This window comes from Polistes canadensis, unplaced genomic scaffold (assembly GCF_001313835.1).
Source record: "Polistes canadensis isolate GaletaPanama2010 unplaced genomic scaffold, ASM131383v1 scaffold_80, whole genome shotgun sequence".
NCBI lineage: Eukaryota > Metazoa > Arthropoda > Insecta > Hymenoptera > Vespidae > Polistes > Polistes canadensis.
In genome coordinates this window covers 257,482-282,096 of record NW_014569627.1, presented here as the reverse complement: position 1 = coordinate 282,096, position 24,615 = coordinate 257,482, and the positions used below count along the sequence as shown (strand labels likewise).

Sequence of the window (24,615 nt, the reverse complement as noted above, 5' to 3'; positions counted from 1 at the left end):
ATTCGTAGTTCATAACTCGAATATCATCATCAATTTTGATTTTTTCTTGTCTTTTTCTTTCGTATGAATTTATAAAGACCGATCATTCTTCTTAATTATACCGTCCATGGTAACACCATAGGCAAGTAATTCTTTGATATGCCTTGCTAAGTACACATTTGCACGCATCATCTTGCACTCGTTGCGATAGTCTAACGTAGCGCTAAATCAACATACGCGTATCAGCCAACTGACGACGATGACCATAGAAAATGCATAGAATAGACCGATGGAGCTGCGATGTTGCTGGGGACCGGTGGTACTTTTGCAGAAACTCTAAGTGCATCTTCAAGACAAGTTTGAACATGTGCGAGAGAAACGCAAAAGAGGGATCCGGCACTCGTCTTGAACGTTCCATCAATTTTCTATTAGAAAGAAAAATCAATCCTACGAATATTTTTAACATAATAAATGAATCCTTGTTATCCGATGATTTATATTACGCTTCATAGATATTTTATTTAACAAGTGTCGCATAATCGATTCGTTTCCATTTCAATTTGATGTTTTTTTTTATCGTAAATTATCGAATGAAAAAATAAATGTAAAATAATAAAAATAGAATATTTAGCATTGAAACTATTAAATCTTTCGTCAGGAAATTGCGCCTAACGCAAAACGAGGACAATCGATGGTCGATATATCGCTAAGCCGATTGTAAATATTTAAAGTACCTACATAATGTATGAACGTTCGAGCACGGAGGCTGCATGCGATTCAGGAAACGTGACATCTGGTAAACGTGCGTGACAGTATAGCGATTGCAGCACGTGATCATCAACATAAGATCAAAACTGTGGATTGAATTGATTGATAAATACTATAGTAAAGAGATAATAGATTAATCTGATCCCTACATATATATTTAATATAATATATATTTTTTTGTACAGAGCGGGACTATGACTGCTGAAGAATTTCACTCTGCTTTGCAAGAGGCCACGAACTTTCCATTGAGGGGATTCGTTTTACCATACTTGAAACATACTCTACCATCTTTGCAAAGGGATTTGAATACAGCTGCTAGAGCTAGTAATCAAGTGAGTATATCTCTACGAATATTATACAATAATAAAGAGTTTAATTTTTTTTAAGCCGTTGCTCGTTTGTATCACCAATTACAGAACACTTTGGAATGTATAATATGATTAATGAATGAATGAAAAATGAAGAAGCATTAGCAAGACCGTTCTAACGCGATTCCATATCCGCAAATTATAAGAAACATGATTCAAGAATAGGAGTAAGGTCTCTTTTAGGTTCTGAGTTAGCGCGAGACATCGTTAGGAGAGCATAGTAGGTAGCCCGGACCGGTTTAATGGCCGGTACGGCGCGTTCCTTCGGGCTTTCGAGGACGATATAGAGGGTTCGACGAAAATAATAGTGGCGGTTGACCCATAAAGAGCGAGGTGCTTTATTAGACCTGCCACGGGGATCATAAATCACTGCAGCCACGCTCTGGTAGAACGCGTAACGATGCATGAACGAACGAATCACTTGGCAAAATACCGTTCCTACATTCGTCCTATCATTTGCAAATTTTTATTTAGTCGGGTATCATATCGATGCCGACAAATTTGCGTTTAATAAGGTAGAAGGCAAATTATCTTTATAATTATTTCTCTCGTAGAATTGTAATGCACAATTTACAGCATTGCAATCTCTGATATTGTGTGATCGTATAGCTGCATGAGTCTGTATCTGAGAATGTATTATTTTCAACGTTGTTTAAATAGTAATTTAATATTCTATAGGATATCAAAGTATTATGTTCGATGCCTAGGAAAAACTGGAAGAATTCTTCAATTTCCGACTTCGTCTGAAGGCTCTTTGCATTCATAATAATGCCGAGGAATTACTAGCAATGACTGATTTCCGGCTTCGACGGTAACATATATATATATATATATAAATAGAGAAATAATATCTTTTGAATCAGAAAGAAAGAGGCTACTGTTAAATGGTATCTCTAGAGTTCTACGTGACCAATCTTTATTTCCACATATGCGAAGGAAACTATGCAGAATTCTAAGCGTGGATGCGCCGCTTCTCCAAGATTACAATCCTTATTTGTTATTCAGAAGCTGGCGTAGCCCCTTAAAGGGACGTCGCGTGTCGTTGATGTCTTTCTTGCTTTTGTCCCTTGGGGGTGGGGGAGGGCCCTCGACCGACTTACAAATTTATATGCGTTACGACGTTCTTTCGTGACTGCATCAATGAAGAGAAAGTACACACGCATACACCAGGACTGCACTAATCAATTGAAAAGTATTTCTATGATCTATGAAATTGACATGATCTTTTATGTCACGCCATCGTCTTATATATCGATTTTTCTTTACAATTTGGAAAATATTGCTTTTCTTATGTTTCGTGGATGGAATACGCTGATGCAGTTTGCGAAGGAAAAATCTCACACATATCAAATAAAAATATTTAAAATATATATTAACAATATAATTTAATATTAATTTAAATATATTATAAATATTTATTTGAAAAATTCAATATATTGAAAATTCAAGTTTTTAATTACTCGATCATGAAAAATATAAAAAGTTCGACGATTGAGAAAAGAAGAAACAAGAAGGAAGGGATAGAAGAAAAAGAAAAAATGTAAAATTATAGAAGCTCTTTGATTCGAGAAGATCACGTTCGGTGCATGTAAGAGGGTAGAGGGGAGGAGGGTAGAGAGGAGGAGGTTGGATAGGCGTCACGTGTAGCAACGTTCATCCTTCCTGGCAGGACCAACTGGATCGCGCTTATGTTACTCGTGCACACGTGTTAGTTTCTATGGTTAGTACCGTGGAATGGAGTGAAGAGAAGGGAAGAGAGGAGTGGAAGAAGAGAACTCAACGAGCCCAGGAGGATCGAGTAAAATCAACACGGCGAAAGCTGACCGGCTGGCAGCCTGTTTTAATTTCCCAGGCTACTTTCTCGATCGTAGCTGGGAGCTTAGCAGTCTGCTTCGCGAGGGGCAAGATAGATGAACGAATCGAACGTACGGAACGACCACATAAAAACCTTTCTTCTCTCTTGAAACTTGGAAACTCTCCTCGATACAAAACCATCCTTTCTTCCTTCTTTCCTTCTTTTCATTGCTCTCTCTCTTTTTTTCTTAATTTCTTCATTCTCTCGAATTTCATCTAAGCTTCTCTCTCTCTCTCTCTCTCTCTCTCTCTCTCTCTCTTTCTCTCTCTCTCTCTCTCTCTCTCTCTCTCTCTCTAGTGAAACTTTCTTCATCATTTGCTGTTGCTATTGTTATATTACGTCGAATATATTGCGAGAAAAATAGTTTATCATTAAAATAAACAAAAGAGATACGAAGTGTTAGAAATAATAAAAAGAACAAAAAAAGGATAGCCCCATGTCCGTTCATATTTTTCTTTCTTTCCATTTATACCTATACGCTCGTTTTATCGTAATAATTGCGGATATACCGAGGTAAAAGCAGGAGAATAACTCGCTTTAAAGGGCGAGATAATCTCGACATAAGACAGACTCTTCCTCTCTCTCTCTCTTTCTTTCTTTCTCTGTCTATGCTTTTCGAGCATCGTTGCACGTTCTTGTAATTATCCCTCCCATCCTCCTTTCCTTCTTCTTCTTCTTCTTCTTCTTCTTCTTCTTCTTCTTCTTCTTCTCCTCCTCCTCCTCCTCCTCATTCCTCCTGCACGTTATTCTCCTTTATATTTGCATTAAATCCACGAATGGTATATGTAATCCTGTATACTCGGTCGGCCGTATACCTATTGGCTCGTTGATCCGGCTAGTAGTATTGTCTACCATATATCGGACATTTATAAACTCCTCTATCTGTTATATTCCTTCAGTGTTCTCTTCTTGTCTGTATCCATGTAACTACCTACGTAATTCACGTATGTGTGTTTCCCCGTTCAGATGCAAATAGTAGGAACGAGCAGTAGTACGAGTCGTTAATCGCTTAGGATCAGACCGAACGCAAATAGCTTCGAGCTACTCCTCGACACTCTCTTCTCCGTTTCCGACCGATTCCGATCAGAGAAATCTCACGAAACTCCCCCATACTAATACGCGGTATGTCAATCATCCAAACTACTACTACTACTACTACTACGATCCAAAGAGATCCTAATTTTCCAAAGACACATTCGTAATCTATTACATCATTGATTTTATTATTTTCTCTCCGAGAAATATCATTCATATTAGTTTACACGAAATATATTGTATGATTGCGTGGATACATTTATCATGTTTTTAATTTACCTCGAGATTTACTTTACTTTCCAACGATAATAGATTGGATCCTTATTAATCCTTAATCCTATTAACTAATTTATTTCGCGTTAATTGATTGACAAATATTTCTCCGGCTAATATTATAGTATTTCTAGTTTATACGAAATTTTGTTTTTATATGCAAAAAAATCATGAATTATCTTTCGGGGAAAAAAATGTCATTCGGAACAATAAATCTCTTAATATTGCCGTTGGTCATTAGATTACCTAGGACTAACACAATAAAAATCTAGTGAAAAAGAATTAATCTTGCGGCTTTCGTTTATGCTTCGACATCCAGCTGTTGCCTCTAAGATTGAACGAAGGTAGAAGAAGAGAAGAAGAAGTAGTAGTAGTAGTAGAAGCTGACGTGCGCGTTACACCGAAGTAACGAATTGTAAATTAATGGAAAAAATTTACATTTTCCCCCGAGACGCCAGTACCAAAAGCTAAAACAAAACTTGCAAATAATGTTTTCTGGAAGTTTCAGTCCCGGGCACGTAACATTGTCTTGGGTTTATTTCGACTTTTATTTTTTTCTTTCTTTCGAAATCGTTGCAAATTTCTTTTTTTTCTTTTTCCAACTGAAATAGAACATTTATTTTCTACGCTATTTATATTAATGCTTTGTTATTTTACATTGATATAATCTAAATTAATAATATTATCGTATTAAAAGTTTCTTTATTGAATTTTCCATAAAGAATAGTCGAAAACTCTCGAGACTAGGTGTAGATTCTGTAAACATATCGAGTAGGGGATATTAGAGAAAGAGATCGGAAAGTTAGAAACAGGCTACCACCATCCGTCTGGACCGTATCATCTCGTCTAATGTAAGTCCAGTGACGTAACTATAGAAAACAATCGGAGCAATAAATGGCAAGGAGCTCGTATATCTTATTTCACTCACTCGAGAAAGAAAGAGAAAGATCTCTAATGGAAATACTTTTTTTATCGTACGATATATAGGATAATAAAAAAGAAATCCGTGTACGAGCAACTTCTATACGGGTCGTTCATGAAAAAATTTCGCAGGCCCATATAGGACACGCGTACACCAGCATTGAATTTTAAATAAAATTACTCGTACTTGTTTACCCAATCGCCGAATAAAAAATATGAATAAAAAGAGAAGAAGAAAGAAGAAAAGAAAAGAAAAGAATTATTGAAAGGTAATAAATTATCGGTTAAAAAGCTTGTGCGTAGGATCTAGCCACCCGTACGTCGTTAGATAAGAAAATTGAAGTTGAAAAATTTTCCAACAAGGTCAGGATCGATGATCGTTAATTACGAACTGCGTTCGTAGCAATTGGAAAAGGAAGTAAAGTGTATAAGTAGAAAAGAGGGACGGCTGGTGATATTGAATTAGAAGCGATAAATCCCAACCTGGCAGGCCGATTCCAGTATTGAGAGTAAAGAGGAAAGACGTTGGGAATAAAGGAATAGTACGAGAACTTTTGATGTAGGAGACGCGAAGTGTTGGCGATAAAGAACGCGTCCGACGAATATTAAAAATCGAAACTAATTGGAATCGCTGCTACTTTGAAACTTTAACAGTCTAGCCACTCTTAATTGAGCGAGATTAATCTTCTTTTATTTTTCTTATAAACGTCAAGAAAATATGTTCGGATTATCAAATTTGTCATATAACTTACAAATAATCTGTCAAGCTCGTAATAACTAATAATTTTCATTGAATTATATTATGATTTCACATTTATTTTATTTATTATAGTTTATTTTTAATTACTCAACGAGTAATATAAGCTTTCGAACTTACGCAAGTCGTGCCAGATCCGATGAAAGATTAAGAAAATTAACGCGATCTACTAAATGATTGTTTAAATGTAAAATATGATACGAAGAAACTTTGTACCCGACCTAATGGATTCTATTTTTCTTTCTTTTTGTTTTTTTTTTTGTTTCCAGACATGTGCACAATTCCTTCGGAATAACGAAACGGCGATATTGGAGGCAGTCGGCTTGGTACAATCAGGCGAATCCGTTGAAATTTTTGGAGAACACGGAGGAAACGGACTCGGAAGTGGAAACACCAGCGGTAACCAGTGCCCACCGTATTATTCGATGCGTTCTAACTCTAATCCGAATGTCGGGGCTATTCAACACTCGAACAATGCCACTAACGCCTTGCACCATTACTCTGGTTCCTCCTCTCACGCACCAAAACGTCGTGCTTCGGATACTCCGTAAGTGAACACGCTTTTATACTAAATACCACTTTGTCATATTCAAACTTACGTAAAAAAAGAGAGATTTATTATTTATTTAAATTATTTCATTGATTCGCGTAAATAAAGTCGAATCTACGACGATTATAATAAAATCGAAGAATAAAACAGAGTATGCTAGATATAAGATTAATCATTTTAATGAATACATATCGCGCCTATTATTTTTAAATTAATCGAATAAAATATGAAGAAAATTTCGAAAAAAATCTACGGTAATACATGTAGAAGAAGGATGTTGAAATATTGAAAGACGTTTTAAATGAATCTGTTAAATTAATTGGAACGAGGAAAGATATCTGTGCTGTCTTCGTTCACATCCATAACAATAATTCACGCAATAACTGACTCCACGCACCTGCGTGTACACGCGTGCGTAGTATATTTGCCAAGCCGCAAACGATCTACTAGAGTTTTTTCGAAAAATCTTGGCTTAGAGCCTGCAATTCTCGCGAGTCGATATTTATAGGGAACGAGCCCTAAAGCTCACCCTCGTAAGCGGCCAAACGAGAGGAGTACGCTTTTGGATCCTGACCTTGGCGTTGATGTGAGAAACGACATCCGAATGTGTCGTCTCTAAATCTCTTTTAAAAGAATCAACTTCTTCCACGAATTTCATTTCAAATGAAAAGTCCTTTTACATCTCTCTTTTTGATCGTGCTTGCTAGAAACGAATATCAACCCTTTGAACTTATGAGCTCAACCCTGACATGACATTTTATTCAGTTTATAAAAAGAATTAGTAGAAAAATGTTATTTAAAATTAACTTTCAAAGGATACGCGCGGTATGTAGCTAGTAGACAGAATATAAGAGTGATGTCAAAAATAGACAAAAATCTAATTAAAATAACTAAACAATTGCGATACTAGGTGTTTAAAATTCAAATAATCAACGATAATAATCCGTTCTATTTTCGATGACAAATAATTAATAAGGTTGTTTAATCAATTACACTGAGCTACTACGTCTGCACGTAATTCGTAACACGGTAGGGAAAAGGAAGCCCTCGTTCGTCGCAACGTGGCTCATTGAAGCAGGTGTTCGATTAAGCATCGTGTTCCTTGAAAGGGGTTAAGGATGAGGATCGAAGAGTACAGAGTGAAAGAGAGAGAGAGAGAGAGAGAGACCATCACCCTCCAGTGGTGGTGAGTTGCTTAGAGGGAAGGAAAGAGATAGAAAGAAAAGGATAGATAGTACTGAGAGAGATCAGAGTTCGATGACCACCAAGAGGTGGAAGGAAGGGTGGTTAGTTCCGGTGAGGACACGTATACTCAGGCGAACAGGCTGGGGCGACGAAGCGAATTCGAAGGCGACAAAACGTGGTGTGCACGCTGGCAATGCCACCCTGGCAATGCCACCCTGGCTGGCGTCCTCTCGATATGTCTGCTGGTGACGTTTCCATATATCATCGGAGTACCACCTTTCGTGAACGTCATCCTCTTCTCTCCCCCTTTTCCTCTTCACCTTTCCCTCGCAGCCTTCTCCCTAGATCTCATCCTACCTACCCTCTTTACCTCAGCTCGACCTGCTAACGTTGGAGCAAGCAAACTTGCCTCGAGTACCTATTGGCATATTCCGGACTAATACATGCTCGCAAGATCAGTCCCTGATACCTATTCGTTGAACCGTACCGAAGGCCAGCTGTCTTTGAATCTCAACTATACTTCACACCTACCTACCTACCTACCTAATGAACCAGCTAACTACTTTGAAATTGGACTATTGTTAACCACTATCTTTTTACTATTCAAAATAAATTTAACCCCTCAAAGTATTACTTCGAGTCTCTGGCTGGATATTAATTTTTTTTTTGGGTATTTCTAAGTCGAGTGTTATTTTTCAAATTTTAGAAAGATACGAATGTTTTATTACGATCGTAATTCTTATCAATCCCCGTTAATAAGGAAACGAGGCAGTAGAAACATATTAGGAAGCAAATCTCACGCGCGATGCGTATAATTAATATTTTTCAACGATCTAGAAAGATTTCTTTTCTTTTTCTTTTTTTTTTCTTTTTTTTTTCTTTTTTTTTTCTTTTTTTTTTCTTTTTTTTTCAATGTAAAACAGATAGATTATACGGATTTCGGAACACATGTCGCGTTATATGCATGCATCTTAATACACACGCACATACACACACACACCCGCGGGACTGTTTTATGCACATGTTTCTTTGATGCATACCATATTGCACGCATGTTTTACGACATACACATTACACGGCACATATGCTTTCGAGTAAGTACATGGACGGTTTGGAGGATGTGTTTTCTACTAGACGCATTTAACGTAGGATATATTTTTAGAATGGCAAACCACACGTGTAACGTGTACGAAGTTTAATAGGGGTATCATCGTATCGGACAGATACATTGTATTTGTTTCTTACAAACTCTAATAAAGTCGACCCAAAGAATTTATAAATCAATTAGCTCTTTAATTTCATTTGTAGATATTACGAAAACGGTACGCTGCTCGAGGATATACCAGTTTACGGTAAAAGACATAATCCATGGGGAGCCCATCACCAACAACAACAACAACAACAGCATCAGCAACAACAGCAACAACCGCAACAAACGGAAAACTCTTCATCTTATTGCTGGTATCATCCACTTCACGCAGCAGGTGGATCTATTCAAGGCCACGGACACGGACATGGCCACGGGCCTAGTCCCATACCACCGAGCTTGGTTCAAATTAACCAGATAAACGCTTTCTCGACGCCCCATCATTTGTCCCAACAGCAACAACAGCTGAATCACGTTCAAAACGGTTCTAGCTTCGACGACGAATGGAAAAACATACACGTTATGTTGAACTGTATTCTTGGCATGGTAGAGAAGACGAAAAGAGCTTTGGCTATCCTTCAAAGACGAGGCTGTTCCAGTCCCGCATCGACGCCTGTACAACCGGCAAACGTGATAGCACAGAATGGCAATGCCAACAATACTGCTGGCAATAACCCTTCGACCAATGGCGCTCAAGTGGAATCTTCGACTGGTGACAGAGATGGTAGTTTAAAACGTTTGTCTGGAGAAATTGTTGCTCAAACTATTCGAGCTACCGAGGATAGGGTTGCCGAGGTGAAAAGAAGAGCAGGTAATTTTAAAGCGATTTAAACGATGATTATTAATTACATTATTCATTGAAGCTAACATTATATCTATCATTTGTAGAGGAGGCCGTATTGGAAGTGAAAAGAGCAGCTGTTGCTGAAGTTCAAAGAGCAGTTGCGGTAGCGGTTGCCGAATCGAGAGCAAGCGAACGTTTGAGAGTACATAGACTTTTGGATTTACCACTATCTCAAAGAAGTCACGTCGGTGTCCGTCAAGCTTCTTTCGTTAGGGTTCACGGAAGTTCCAATGTGGTGGAGACCAGTGGTAGAACCGCTCCAACACCTACAACTACTTCTAACTCGGCACCGTCCGCTACCGAAGATGACAAAGATACGCATTTGACTAATATAGTAGGATCGGTATGTACAATATTTCGTTATATTTTTAACAATAAACGTAAATTAGGCTAAACCAATGGATCGAATGAATTATTTTCACAGAGCTGTTGGAACTGTGGCAGACCGGCATTGGAAACTTGTGGTGGATGTGGGATCGCAAGATATTGTGGTTCCTTTTGTCAACATCGCGATTGGGAAGCTGGTGGACATCATGCAACGTGCAATAATCCTTTACCACGAGAACCTCGAAGATCGTCTTCGCGTAGTCCACCTAGAATCGGTACAGCTAACGTAACAGGAAGTATTAATGACGCGGAAGGTTCGACCGTGTCGGCAACCACAGCAAATACCATCTCCAAAGGAAAGTGACGACATGAGGGAAAGAGTCACGTACCACTACGATTAGCCAGACCGATCTATTTCGATCCACGTTGATATTCCCTACCAGAAAACTCAGAGAGATTTCTTACTTTGTTAAGGACTCTGCTATATTTTCCTCTCACTTTCATACTCTTCTTCCTTCTTCTTCCTACTTCTTCTCTATTTTCTTTTCAAAAGATTTTCTTTTAAAGTATGGATTGTGTTTTCAGAATACGATTGATACAAGGATGCATTTTATTATCCTAGTGATTTATTATTCTTATCGTAAGATGAATTTGTTAAATACTTTTATGTTATATATCGGAGAAAAGCTATATCGAAAATGTTGAGTAATCAAATAAGTTACGATTCGCCTTGTAAGATCATCTTCTTGATAATGCGATCAACTGGAAAACAAAACTAATCCTTGTATAGTTCTTGTAAATACCATGTTAATTAAATGTAATAGAAATGTGTGGACGTATTCGAATACGTATGACGTTTGTTGGGTATGACGAGCGTCCTAGGCTTCTACCATTAGTCATCTATGTTGCTAATTAATAGTCAACGATTTACATTGTAAATGTGCATGCACTTCGAACGAAAAATTGGTGTCAAAGTTTCTGCTGTTCAATGGCAATTATCGATTTTTCAATATCCATAGTTGATCAAATACGTTATCTTACGTATTAAACAGAAATCGTTTCAATCTAAATATCAAATTCTATTTGACAAAATTAAATAAGATATTCTTTGTACCAAAAATTGATGTTTTTTCCTATATGAAATTTGTCCGATATTATCAATATCTTATTGTTTTATTTATTCGCCATCTCTGTCTGTCTCTGTATCTCTTCCTCTCTGTCTCTTTCTCTCTCTTAATCCTTTCGTTACTAGCAACCCATGTAGGGATCTTACTATGCGATGATATGCACGTACGCGTGAATTTATATGAAACGATACTCACGCCAAAGAATGCCGTAACGAAAGGATTAATATTTCATCAAGATGCAATTATAATCTAACAATAAGATCCAACGCGTGATAAGAAATTTGATTACTTCTAATGAAAGCGTACACAACAAACGGCTTACATCGATTTTACCCTAGTCAATTGATAGACTTAACGATTATAATGACAGATGTAACGAGATTCTTACTTCGATTAATCGGATTATAATTAATTGTGTATCTTGAAGTCTAGTCATGCAATGTTTGCAAGGAGACGAATTTATTGGTTATACATATTAGAAAATTTTTCTGTAACTTAAATAACGATTTATTGTAATTCCTTCCGGGCACATTGCATTGCAGGAACATACAATGAATTTTATGAAATGTATTTATGAAATAAAACATTATATATATATATATATGATTATTCTATGTCACAATAAAAAAAGAAAATACGAATTAATCTGTCTAATTAAACGTTTCTTTAATACGTATTTATATATATATATATACATATAAAAAAGAAAGTCATTTAAATTTTTTCAGTAGAAACTCTTTTTTGAACACTAACTTTGCATAGGAGGCTTTTTGATTATATCGGCAAAAAGAGCCTTCATTTTTTCCTCTTTTCCTTGAGATTCACACCAATCCTTTTTATTTCTAGTGAACAAAGATACGTTTAATTTATTGGATATAATTTTACCCGATTTACTGGAATGTAAGATTTCACCAGCAGCTGACAATTCTTCCATGATAAACATTCTTTGCTTTTGACGCGAACAAAGCCAGATTTTGTCCAAACATCTAGACCCATGAGTGCTTTGAGCTAATTGGGCCCAATAACCTTGCAATTTCTTGGCAAGTTTTTCTCTACTTTTTTCTCCAATATATTTGCTATCTATAAAAGCATCTATGATGCGACTACCTTTCGGATTACTTATTAAATTTAACAATTGTTCGTTGTTCATGCCCAACAAAGAGTTAACAAGTTTGATTGGTTTATTGAAGTTAAGTACTGCTTGTACGATCAAACTTCCATGCAAATGGATAGGCAAATCCGTTTGATCTTTTTCTTCCAATGATTCCAATTCGTTTTGTTTCTTCAATGTAGCAAAACATTTAATGATTTGATATTGTTTTTCTTCCGATGTATCGCACTCGAGCATCTTAATAATCATAGTTACAAATGCACCCTGTTTAGTTTGCAACCTCTTAGATGCATTAGCTATACTTACTAAAATTCCCGTATAGCCTGTTTGTAAAATATTCGAAAGAAGCGCTTCAATTTCCTCAAATATTTCTTCAAAAGTTTCTTTAGATTCACAATGATCTAATAATTTCTGTATACTAAAATTAGTACCCTGCATTGTACATAAGCTTTTTAAATTACACTTAAAATATTCCTTATAAATATGATCAAAAGATTTTGATTCAGCGACTGCAAGACAAGCTTCCAAAAGTCTGGTAGAACTTTCGCAGTCGAAAATATTAGACAATTTTCCATCCGCTTTAGAAGTGAAACACTCCTTTATAATCTTTGTGATATAAGATTCTGTTAACTTCTTGTCTACATCTTTTAGCGAATACAAAATACTTTGTAACAATCCTGAAGTTAATTCATCTTTACCAAACTCAAGAAATTGTGGCCAGTTAAACAACCTGTTGCATGCGTCAATTAGAAGATCTTTATACTCTTGTATGACCTCTCGTCTTTCTATAGTAGATAACATTTGCTTTGTTTTATTCTGTCCATCGCTTGTATCTATTAATCCACCTAGGCATTCCATTACGGTTCGTAAGAGATGATTAGCATATGTGTCCCAAACAAATTCTTCTAAATTATTTATTAAATATTTGCTTAACTTTATAACTATATCATTGTATAATTTTACTTCAGATTCTTTCACATCTATAATGATGTCTTGTACTTTCTCGGTTTCCTTTATTTTTGATGTTTGTGACAAAGTATTGGATTTGTTTCCTCTGTCCGCGCAGACCACAATGATTTTTTCCAAAACATGACTGGCAAATGTATCACAACTTATCGGTCTCAGGGAAGAACTGAGAGCATCCGTAAGCCTTTGAATTGATACTAAATTTGCATATTTCAAAAGCGATTCCAAGACTCTCGAACCAACTTGATTTTTAGAATATTCAACCTCATGACCAACGGATTGTTCGTACACGTTATTAATAAAAATTAATTTTTCGTCAACGCTCGGAAAATCTTCCCGTATTAATTCCAAAATACGAACCATGTATTGATACGTTTCCGTATCAAGATCCGTTCCGTGATATCTTCGACGAGCAAATTTTTTCGCCATTTGCATGTTTGAACGTTTCTTCTTTCGCTTCTTACCTCTGTCGTTATGCGTATGCATATCTGCCATTGTTAATTATTTTTTAAAATCACTGATTATTTTGTGAAAAAGAACTTTTTTAAAACCTAACCTATCTCGCACCTTTAATCACGCGTGCATTTAACAACCGCAAAGACTCGGATGCAACTAGCGTCCTCTACTAATATGACGAGCTCCATCTAGTGTTACCGTAAAGAACGTGTTCTACAACAATTAACGCGGAACGATTCAAACCACAAATACGTACAAACGAAAAAAGAAAAATAATTGTCAATGACGATATATATACGTATATGTAATAAATATTGATCAAAAATATTCTTAATATATAAATTAGATTATTATTGATATATTTTTAATCTGTGAAAACAAAAAGAAAATAAAATATGAGAAATCGATCTTGGCATTGCGAAGAACTAATTGTAAGATCAGTTCCGTGACTCTCGCTGACCTCGCCCCCATATAGTAACGTGCACTTCTTGCTAATAAACGTAGTTACAAAAAAATATGCTTTGCATATAAGTATCGTATGTATGCAACCAAGGAGGCGCGGCAGTCTCGACGGTACTTCATCAGACAACGGAATGGAACAACGGTATTCGATAAAAGGTCAACAAACGCATATGTGCATATACGTGTGTAATGACACAGTAATAGACGACCGGGCAGACAAAACGTATCATTCATTTATATATATATATATATATCATTAAATCACCTTTCATTTATTTGCATAACACTAGGTAAATCATTATTTTACACGTTTCAGAACAAGCCTATATATAAAAAAAAATTGACAGACAAAGAAAATGATGCCGAGTCAACAACTCCCCGTGTTTATCTTCTTAAATTCTACGATGATAATCTTTACACGCTTATCTACTCTAACTAAGAAAGAGAAAACTCTGTGTAGTGGACGTAATAACGCGTTAACGTGAGAAAGTTTTTCCTTCCTTGACCAAAACGGAAAAAAGACAACAGTTCTTTGGAACTCACTAGCTACTACTGCCTGTCGCAAAAGACTTTGGACGTGTCCTATGATAGATTTTTTTCCTAACATAGACAACGACAACGATGACGATGACGGCGAAGCAGAGAAATCTCTCTATTCGTACAAAAACAATTTCTCTGCTGCGCTATTATATAAATCATTGCTGTTTTTCGAAGGCTCCTAAAAACAACAGTGACCGTCAAACGGCGGGAAGAATATTTATCTTATCTAATAGCTCGAATAGATAGTAGTATCGTTGTCTGCGATTTAAATCAGCATGGGCTATGTGACTCTAGAAGAGACTTTCTTGGATAATAAGTGAGAAAAACGGTCCGGTATATAACATCAGACTATCACGTATGGGTGCCTTTCGACGTACGGACAAAATTTGTTTACTAATTGACTCCACCCTTCGTACGAACAACACACGACGCGGCGCGTTTTCAATAAAACGTTTTAAAATCGATGTAATGCTTAGAGGTAGGCAGCCTTGAACACATGGCTTTCATGATATTCATTCATTCATTCTTTTTCTTCTTCTTCTTCTCAACGTTATTCCTTTTTCTTTTTTTTTTTATATTAATAATCTCTATCACAAGCGATATAGACTCTTTGATCGAGGCGATAATAGCTTATCTTTAATTGAATTTCAACTAAGATCCCTTTTTCTTTTATCATCAAGACTCTTTTTCAACGACAAAGAGAAAGAGACAAAAAGAGAGTTTCGAAAAAGGATTTTCAACGTCTTTCTCCCTTCTTTTCTTTCTTTCTTTTCGTGCAGATTTTCTCTTTTACAGGAACTCTATAGAGTTAGTGGAACACACCGGAGATCTTTTCGTTCTTTTACGAAGAATCCTCCGTCAAACGGCTCCGTATTCCTCGCTGGATGGTGACTCGTCGCTGGGTGGTGGTCTTGGTGGTCTAGGTGGCCTAGGTGGTCGATGATGATGCACCACAGGTGCTGATCTTCTTGGTGCTGGTGGTGGATGTATCCCATAAGAAGTATCATCACCTTCTTCGCTACTTGGCGATGGTGATGGAGCTCTGTCTTCTTGTTCCTGCAATAGTTGTCGAAATTCTTGGATTGATTCGTTCAGGGACCAAAGTTGCGAAAGCAGAGAAAGATCCAATTGTCGTAGGCCAAACTGAAACACAAAAGTAAATGTTTGAAATGCATAATGTAGGACAGGTGCAATTTAAAGTCAAAAATGAAAATCATAAATCAACAAAATATTGAAAGAAAGAGCGCTGTCATATTTAAAATACACGACCGTACCTGTGGGATTAGAGAAATTCAAGAAGATAAAGAAAAAATATAGTTATCCTAGGTCCTAAGGATTATTTCAAAGTTTTATTCGATTCCAAATATACGCTGAAATACTTGAGTAAGAAGAAATATTGTGTTAAAGCGCCTGGAGGGTCTATCTCGTCCAACATTCACTTTTACCGTGCGAGTCGAGGTAAAATGCTTACTCGTGATTTATGAACCGAAGTGCAACATTTCCAAACGCCGCCGTGCCTGTACTCGTGGGAATGGCAGAAGAGGGAACACACTACAAGAGAGAGAGAGGGAAAGAGAGAAGAAGCATAAAATGAGAATGGGAACGAGAATGGTGAACGTGAAGACAGAAAGAGAGAAAAAGAGAGAAAATGCAGAGAAGGAAGACTGGATGGAGAAGAGGCTACCACCAAAACCAAACGAAGGTGGGGGAGTCACGCCTGAGGGAATGCAGCGTGGGAGCGGCTGTGCCAGTTCACTTCTCGTCTGGATTGACTATCAAAATATTAAGCCAACTTTAACATATACATATATATATTTTTACCAAAGGTCCGATTTCTACGATATCAACAATGCGATGTATAATTTTTCAATATATTGCTTAATACAATAAAGACGATCAGTGACTGTAATTAAGTTAAACAATTTATTTGCAGACGTCAACTTTCATAAATGTAAACAACAATAATGATGTGCATTAATAAATGACAACTCCATTGTTTGCTTTTTAATGATAATGTAAGAAAGGTAGGAGGGTGTGGAGGGGAAAGGATAAAGAAAAAATTGTACGTGTCCTTTTCTTTTCTGTTCTCTCTCTCTCTTTTTCTCTGACTCCGTATTTTCATCGCTTCATTTCCCGACGCTTTTAGAATGCCGTCGAATTCATATTCATTGTACTCTACAGTTTACCCACGCACAACCGTGGCCTCGAGGTAACGGGTCGAGCCCCGAGTAGAAAGAAACACGAGAGAATTGTGAACAAAATACAGAGGAACAGGTGACTTAATACTAAACAAAATAATAACCAAGCTGACAAGAACGACGATTACGTCAATCGCGCATTTTCGAATGACTCTCGAGTTTGCTAGAAAAATTCTACATTGATTAATTATAAAAAAAAAAGACGTAGAAACAACAAATGTATAGGATTAATCAGAAACATCGTGGAAATTTCCATCGACTTGTAAACAGATTCTCTCTCTTCCTCTCTTCACCCATTCTTTTTTTTTTCCTTCTACAAGAAACGCTGTATACGCGATTAATGAATTCCATTAGAACTAACGATCATATCCGTTAAAGGATCCACAATTTTCGTAGAAAACGATCCTTAATATAAAATACTCGAGATCTATTATCGAATTCTTGAAACGCTTTCTCCGCGGATAATTGAAACTATTACGCTACTCTAAAAGACGAATAAGTGGTCCAGAATGCGATGTCAAATCTACTTGCTCGTGTAACAAGACGATTAACTTTTTGTGTCAAGTTATTTGAACATTACTGTCGGATAAAAGCAAACATTTTTAACTGTTATGTTGCATAAGTTGCATGTGCGCGTATGTAAGACGAGAATATTCACGACGATCGCTCGCGTTCAACGTGTTAATAAAATGTTTCCTTTGAAAAAATAGTATTCGATAATCACCATTTCTCTTCTAAGTATCGCTAATTGAGTATCCAACGTGGTGAGTTGTCTCGCAGGTGGAGAAGGTCTCGAAGTAGAAGTTTGAATGGACGTTTTCCCGCCTCTTTGTGATTTGCTGGATGATCTCGTAGGTGGTGGGGGTGGCTCGGAAGCTCCGCTCAAATTGAATCCACTGAGACTTCTTGGCAACGGTGGTAGCCCCTGCAGGGAAGACATCGCGATCCTCTCCTGTATGCTGCGAAAGCAAAGAGAGAGAACCAAAGATAACGAGTTGTTCTTTGCGGTTAAAAGAGGAAAGGAAAGGACGTACCGTTATAAGCGGCTTTGTGGAATAAAAATCGATCGGTCTTTGCCTTCCCCAAGCTTCCGATCTCCGCAGAAAGTAAAGGGGATGGGGGGGGGGTAGAGAGATACAGAAAATGAAGGGGAGAAAAAAATTGACTGAATGAGTCATCGACCCTACCGGCTTCTTTTCTTTCGGCCTTTTTTCCAAATAAATTCTTTCTTCTATATTTGCTTTGTAGAATTTCTTTCGATAAAAAAAAAAAAAAATAAGAATTAACACATACTAACTGTATATTAAATTGAATATAATAATTCTTTACGAATTTTTGGAAATCGATTTAATTTGAATTAACCCTTTTATTATTAGCGACCTATATACGAGTCACACCCATGCAAAGGCTCGTATGAACGACTGACGAGTTTTTAAGGAAATTATTACTCGCGCCAAGGCACACCATAACGAAATAATACATTTAATTTCATTACATTTTATTTAATTCAATTTAAATTAATTTATGAATTTAAATAGATGAAACATCGATACGTGGAACTTTCGCGTGCTTTCAAGCTAGGTATTTTATTTTTTTAAATAAATTTTAATTAACGACATACATAATGTACTCGCATACATGCATACATTGTGAAATTAATGATTGAAACATATACTACAATATAATGTTGATTTAGTTGAGTTCAAGGGAGCGTCCGAGATATAATAGCGTGCCTCACGAATGACTACTGTTCTCGAATAAGAATTTCTAAAGCAAGCATGAGATTGTAACGTTTAAATTGTTTCTAGGCCTGGAAGCATCGCGATCACTTTGATAATTAATACGTCAGCGTTGATACGTTCCGTCGATGCCTTTATAGAATGGGTTATGTAAGCAAGTATCTTGTTGCTAATCTTCAGTAACAGAAAAAGAAAAAAATAATTATAATTTTTGTTACAAGCTTACAATGGTGTGTTATCTTATGGACAAAAAGAGCAATTGGCTGGGGCCCTCAAAGTCCCCAAATCAATACTCTATAAACTCATTTTTCTAGTCAACAAAAAAATACGAAATTAAATTTCGTTCCCAGATCTGGGACTGGAGAAAAAACAAAAAATATGGACCAAAATAAAAATGCAATGTTATACGTGAAGCCCCTAAATTCAAATTTGCCCAGGGCCTTGTGAAGTAATAAAACGCGCCGCTGTAAGCTTAACAAAAATATATTTTGATGTGTGAGTACCCGAATAATTCTTACGTATCTTTCAATATCGTAATTTGTTATCGAAACTATTGATATAGTATTGGTGAAATAAACGTAATAAATTTATCGTGCAGTTTATCTCGAATTTCTTCCGATGAATAGAACCGTTAACGAGTATCGAAGCTACTGTCACGGTCGAACGCTTTGAGAAACGATAAAGAGACAAAATAGGACGATCGAGAAACAGCCTCCGTTGATCCTCGATGCAACCCTAGATTTTTCGCTCGCATAAATCGTGTTCACCAACATCTACCTCGCAAACTCATAAATGTTGTTTGTCTATTTAAAGAAAATACTACTATCATTTTTAACGTGATCTTATTTTACAATATGACACATTCGTAAAGCAAATCTCTTTCGATATTGAAAATAAATTTACATTGAAAAATGATCGAATCAATACCGACCTATTATTCCAACCTATTATTCCAACCTATTATTCCGACCTATTTATTCTCAACAATCATGATCATATTTAAACAATTATTGAACAATCTTGAAACCTTTGTATGAACGACCCATATACGGACAAAGATCCGTATATACGATCGAATTTATATGAAACGATACTAATGAAAGGGTTACTAAATAATCGTAAAATAAAATGAAAAATGACCATTGTGAGTGGCCACGCATGTAATAATGAAATAAACGTTCAACCATTCCGCCAGAAGCTATTTGAACTCGATTGGAATGATGGACCACAAGATGGTCCCTCTGGTACAGTTAATCTGATAAAGTAATACCTGACGAAGTCAAGGTCGACGGTGCGTTCGTCCTCGGGACGATCATCGTATCCATTAACGCGTTCAACGTCAACAAACGAAGATGAGAGACCGTCGGCACCTTCATCTCCTTGCAGAGTGATCTGCGTGGAGGAATAACGGACACCAGCCTCGAGCCAATCCTGTCGATGAATGTTGTTGTCATTGTCCTCTTCTTCGTCGTTGTACATAGCTTTACCATGTTCAGATTCCTCGACCAGGACTACTGTTCCATGTTTCTCATTTGTTATACTCGACTCTTTCTCGTCTTGTTTATCACCCTCATCATCATCATTATTACGATCATCATCATTATTATTATTAGTAGTAGTGTTGTTGTTATTAGCATGATTATTATTATTATTATTATTATTATTGTTATTACTATTATTATAAGATTCGTGGGAACTAGAATCTTTTCGAGATAGAGCAATAAATTCTTGGTTTGCAGCAGGTGATTTTCGTACGGTCATCGGCCGCCCATCAAACTTGCTCATCGTTTTCTCCATGTTCAAGGATTTCTCAGGCCTGATTCTTGATCTTCCTCTGAATCCTATATCATTATTACTTCCTATACCCGGTATCTTAGTTTCTGGACTTGAATGACGTTCGTCTTCGAACGAAACGTTTGACCTAATTGGATTTTTTGTTATTCCCAACACATTGTCTTCTTTATCCAATATTTCGAAATCGATTGTTCTGATACCTTTGATGCCAGATGAGTCAACATCTATTTTTCCAAATGTCCGTCGACTTTGAGAATTAGATTGATCCTTGAAATCCTTGAAATCTGCACGATTTTCGAGACGTTGTCCCTCTGGTCGAGGATCCTCGATAGGGGCTCCTCTTCCACCTCTTCCTCCACCTCCGCCTCCGCCTCTACCGCCGCCTCTTTTCTCCCGTACGACTACCGACTCCATAGAAATATCATTTTGCTCGAGGATAGGCTGATGGTGCTGCCTTTCTCGTAGATTTTCACGACGATCGTCGTTGTTGTTTTCGTTCCTTTCACTCGGTACGTAAGTTTGTTGCTGTTGCTGATGTTTGTCGTAAAGCTGAATCGGTCCGGTACTTGCTGGGCTATCATTTCTTTCAGCTTTCATGGATTCGTAGATTATAGTACGTCCAGCACCTGGACATCCTTCTTGCTGTTGCTGCTGCTGCTGTTGATCATTCTGATCAAATCCCCATGGTTTGGTATTTGGAGGTGGTGGTGCCTGTCTGGTAGGACAGGGTGGTCTGGGTGATCTTTTCAGTGCTTCAGCTACCACCTGTCGACTTGGTCTAGGTGGTACTGGTGGTGGATGAGGTCTTTGAGTTGCTGCTAACTGCATCTTACTTCGATTATCGTCGAATATCCAAATTTAAAATCTTTTCTTATCAAATAGAACTCGACTATTCTCGTAATGCCGAGAAATAGATATGGCTTATCACAAAGTAATTATTTACATCGTACCTTCTTTTCTTTCTTTCTTTCTTTCACAACGGAACGTCAGCATGCAAGGTATTCTCAATCCTTCTCGTTGTAGCAAAACACGCCTACGTTGTTTTCTTCGTCGTTACACACATTCTCGAACTTCTTCGTATCTACGAGGAATCTCGTAGCACACGCCGTCGCGTCGTAACTTTGATACTTCGAGATGCGTCATCGACTGATGCGATATAAATAGTTACCAGGAAATCATTCGATAAACCTTTCGAACCTTTTTTTTTCTTTTCCCCTTCCTTTCCTACGTTACCAGGTTGTATTTTCCAAATGAAAATACACACATAAGCAAAAAAAAAAATAGGATTCTTTTAGTTCAACAAGCATCCAGAGATCTCTCTCGAACTCATACGAGTTTTATTATTCCCGATTTGCTTTTTCTTTCTCTTTTTCTCTCCTTTAATATCCCACTCTCGATCCTTTATTCTCTTTTTCTTACCTGCAAATCTCTTCGTCCCTTCTTGTATATTTTTTCTCTCTTTTAAACGCAGTTCCTTCTTCGTCGTCAGACGAAGAATTTTCTAATCGATCCGATCAGATTTGTGTTTTATCTCTCGTCGAGTAATGTATTCGATAAAATCACTAAAAATTTTTTATCCATTTTATCACAAGTTTAAGAAAAAAGATGTATCAGGAAACGAAGCAAACCGATGTAGAATCTTTCGAAGTCGCTCGACAAATAATTCACGTAACAGGAAGAAAGAAGGAAAACCACAGAAAAAGAACTTTCAAAAAGATATCCCCGTTCTCGGTTAACGCATATCGGTAGGAGAGTGTTGCGGTATCCAACAACGATCGAGAGCGGCTTCCTTCGCAAGATATCCTCCCTACTACTACTACTACTACTACTACTACTACTACTACTACTACTACTACTACTACTACTACTACTACTACTACTTCTACTACTACTACTAGTACTCTTCAAAGTCCTCTCTCCGTCTCTGTTTGCCTGTTTCCACAAGGGGTCTTCGTGAGATCATAAGTTCTCGTTTACCTTCGTCTTTTTTCCTCCAGCTCGGAGGACGGCCCGTCGAATACTGACTTCGCGATCCCAGAAACATCCTTTGCGTTCAACAGACCACGTGATTTGTTCGAGCTCGCGTTCTCGGGGGCATCAGGTAGGCAACTCGCTCAGTGCTGGTATTAACCGGCTATGAGCGAACACATACATCGTTACATCTCATGTATATGTAACCTGTGTGTGTGTGTGTGTGTCTGTTTGTCTGTCTGTCTGTTGTCTCTCTCTCTCTCTCTCTCTCTCTCTCTCTCTCTCTCTCTCTCTTGCTCGCACGCTCTTTTTTCTCTACACATATACAAAGAGATAACAGATACATCAGCTACGTTTCTCCTGCTAGATACGAGGTTGTAGGTGTAACGTCAAGCTCTAGGCGTCGTGTCGTTCTATCCAATAAAAAAGAGAGACAAAGACAGCGAGAGACGGAAAGTAGAAGAAAGACGAAGGAAGGAGATCGAAAGAAGAGAGAAGGAGATAAGGGAAGGGACCATTAGGTGTCCCCTGCCACCTCCTCCTCTTTCCTCTTCCTCTACCTCTACCTCTACCTCTACCTCTACCTCTACCTCTATCTCTACCTCTACCTCTACCTCCACCATGCCGACCTGCCAGCCGCCGTTCCAGTGCTGTACATGTTTTCTCTTTGCCCCGGGTTCTTCTCTTTATGAATCATAAACAACTGAAATATATTCTTTTTTTCATGAATAAAATATTTTCTGATCACAGTTGTTTGTCCTTACCTTCGCTCATCGATATAAAACTTTCACAAGTTGCTTGAACTTTCTTCGTAATTCTCATTTTCGATCAATTGTAAAAGATTCGTGTAAAGTCCTCGTTAGAATATTACAAAGCAGGATCATATTTCATTCCTAATGCAACGCGATTCGTTTAAGACGATACATTCATATATAATATAAGAGAATATATGCACATAGATTTGGCCTTGAAAACGTACGAAATAATTAACAGTTCTCTGTCTCGAAAGAATATTTATTGTTTCTTTAAAACAATGCGTTACACGAACGATTACAACATGACTTGCGGATGATGATGATGATGACTGAATTACAATGTTTCCTTTTATTGCTTCTTTTTTTTTTTTGCTTAAACGTTGAATCATTTCTTAATTGTTTTTGTCAATATTTTGTTCTGAATTTATTTAATTTATCAATTTACACGTGTATTTGTATTTAAATACGCGTTTCTTTGTAATGTTTAAGTGCGTTATCTTATCGAATTTTCAAGACTATCCAAAATTAGAAGATACAATTGAAGTAATTAGTATCGTGATACCTAAAAGGAATCATTTCCTCCTTACTAACAAGAAAAGTAACTTGTAAAACACGCGTGCAAAGCACGCAAATCAGACGCTCGTATTATAGGTCACGTGTGTCTTCATCGTCGTCGTCGTCGTCGAATACCTAATTAATAATTCAATGAAATTCTTAATGAGTTACACGCAGTTGCCGTGTAACGTCTCAACGGAGGAAAGAAGGACAAGGAAAAGGTAAATGGATATTTTTTTCTTGACCACTCGCATGTATTCGACTCAAAGTATACATACGAAATCATTTATTACAAAATCTAACATTAAAAAAGAATTAACGAATCTTATTGATATCACGGTTTAATAAAAATGTAAATACATTTTGCTATTGACTCAAATGTTTGATTCAATCTTTGTAAAAAGCATTTATCAAAATGATCATCACGAGTACAAATTCAACCTTAAAAAAATGTGCTTCCGCAATAATAGAAAAGAGTATATCTTTCAACAAATTATAAAATAAATAGAATGATTAGTAATTATGAATCGAGGAAGAAGATGACTACGTCGACGACTCGATTTCCCTCCTTTCTATTGCATTTTGCCTAATTCTCGAATCAAGCAATATCGTTACGCATCTTGTCTGGCATTGAATAACATACGCGTGTTCCACTCATTTTGACTTGCTTATTACGAATGAAGAAAATTGTTTACATATAAAAGACCACGATTTTCAAATGAAATCGAATACAAATTTGTCCGTTTGTTGTATTTGTACAATTTTCTTTTCGTTTGATTTATCCGATAGAGACGCCATTTTGGTGAAATCGTTTTCATCGATTAATAGTATAGTCCAGTCAATAAGAGGAAAACTTGGAAAATTTAGCTAGCCGGGCAAAATTTGATATAATGGTAATTCGATGACGCTGAATCGAATGGTGCTATTTTTTT

General features: G+C 36.9%; 4 protein-coding genes across 9 annotated transcripts in view; 1 reads left to right on the top strand and 3 right to left on the bottom strand.

Annotated features, from left to right (window-relative positions):
* LOC106786706 (protein CBFA2T2) overlaps window positions 1-10,975 on the top strand; it is a 29,910-nt gene extending 18,935 nt beyond the window's left edge. For all 5 annotated transcript variants that reach the window (XM_014748386.1, XM_014748385.1, XM_014748388.1 and 2 more), the window contains exons 4-8: window positions 933-1,079; window positions 6,226-6,503; window positions 9,000-9,649; window positions 9,727-10,025; window positions 10,107-10,975. In XM_014748386.1, coding sequence (XP_014603872.1) covers window positions 933-1,079; window positions 6,226-6,503; window positions 9,000-9,649; window positions 9,727-10,025; window positions 10,107-10,373 — 1,641 coding nt within the window. In that variant the 3' untranslated portion in view covers window positions 10,374-10,975. The remainder of the gene's footprint in view (window positions 1-932; window positions 1,080-6,225; window positions 6,504-8,999; window positions 9,650-9,726; window positions 10,026-10,106) is intronic.
* A 312-nt stretch (window positions 10,976-11,287) lies between these two features.
* Window positions 11,288-15,036, bottom strand: LOC106786708 (nucleolar protein 9). The gene has a single exon (XM_014748392.1). The coding sequence runs from the start codon at window positions 13,706-13,708 to the stop codon at window positions 11,885-11,887; it is 1,824 nt and encodes a 607-aa protein (XP_014603878.1). The 5' UTR covers window positions 13,709-15,036; the 3' UTR covers window positions 11,288-11,884.
* Window positions 15,037-15,246: 210 nt separating this feature from the next.
* On the bottom strand, window positions 15,247-22,536 carry LOC106786707 (hybrid signal transduction protein dokA). 2 transcript variants are annotated; one of them, XM_014748390.1, is made up of 4 exons: window positions 22,380-22,536; window positions 19,879-21,964; window positions 17,594-17,828; window positions 15,247-15,814 (listed from the first exon to the last, which is right to left on the bottom strand). In XM_014748390.1, exons 2-4 carry the CDS (start codon window positions 21,228-21,230, stop codon window positions 15,530-15,532), a joined length of 1,872 nt encoding a protein of 623 aa, XP_014603876.1. In that variant the 5' UTR covers window positions 21,231-21,964; window positions 22,380-22,536; the 3' UTR covers window positions 15,247-15,529. The 2 variants fall into 2 exon arrangements, with proteins under 2 accessions (XP_014603876.1, XP_014603877.1); XM_014748391.1 differs by having other exon boundaries at window positions 19,879-21,626; window positions 22,380-22,398.
* A 397-nt stretch (window positions 22,537-22,933) lies between these two features.
* Window positions 22,934-24,615, bottom strand: part of LOC106786710 (anaphase-promoting complex subunit 11) — a 6,040-nt gene continuing 4,358 nt past the window's right edge. Inside the window, exon 4 of the mRNA XM_014748393.1 lies at window positions 22,934-23,818. The gene's annotated coding sequence lies outside the window, so the exon portion shown is untranslated. The remainder of the gene's footprint in view (window positions 23,819-24,615) is intronic.

Coding starts and splice junctions, on each gene's coding strand:
- LOC106786708 (XM_014748392.1), bottom strand. CDS start 13,708: ATGGCAGATATGCATACGCATAACGACAGAGGTAAGAAGCGAAAGAAG.
- LOC106786707 (XM_014748390.1), bottom strand. CDS start 21,230: ATGCAGTTAGCAGCAACTCAAAGACCTCATCCACCACCAGTACCACCT. Junction 17,829..19,878: donor GTCGACCTTGACTTCGTCAG/GTATTACTTTAT, acceptor TTGCTTTCGCAG/CATACAGGAGAGGATCGCGA. Junction 15,815..17,593: donor CGATACTTAGAAGAGAAATG/GTGATTATCGAA, acceptor TTTGTGTTTCAG/TTTGGCCTACGACAATTGGA.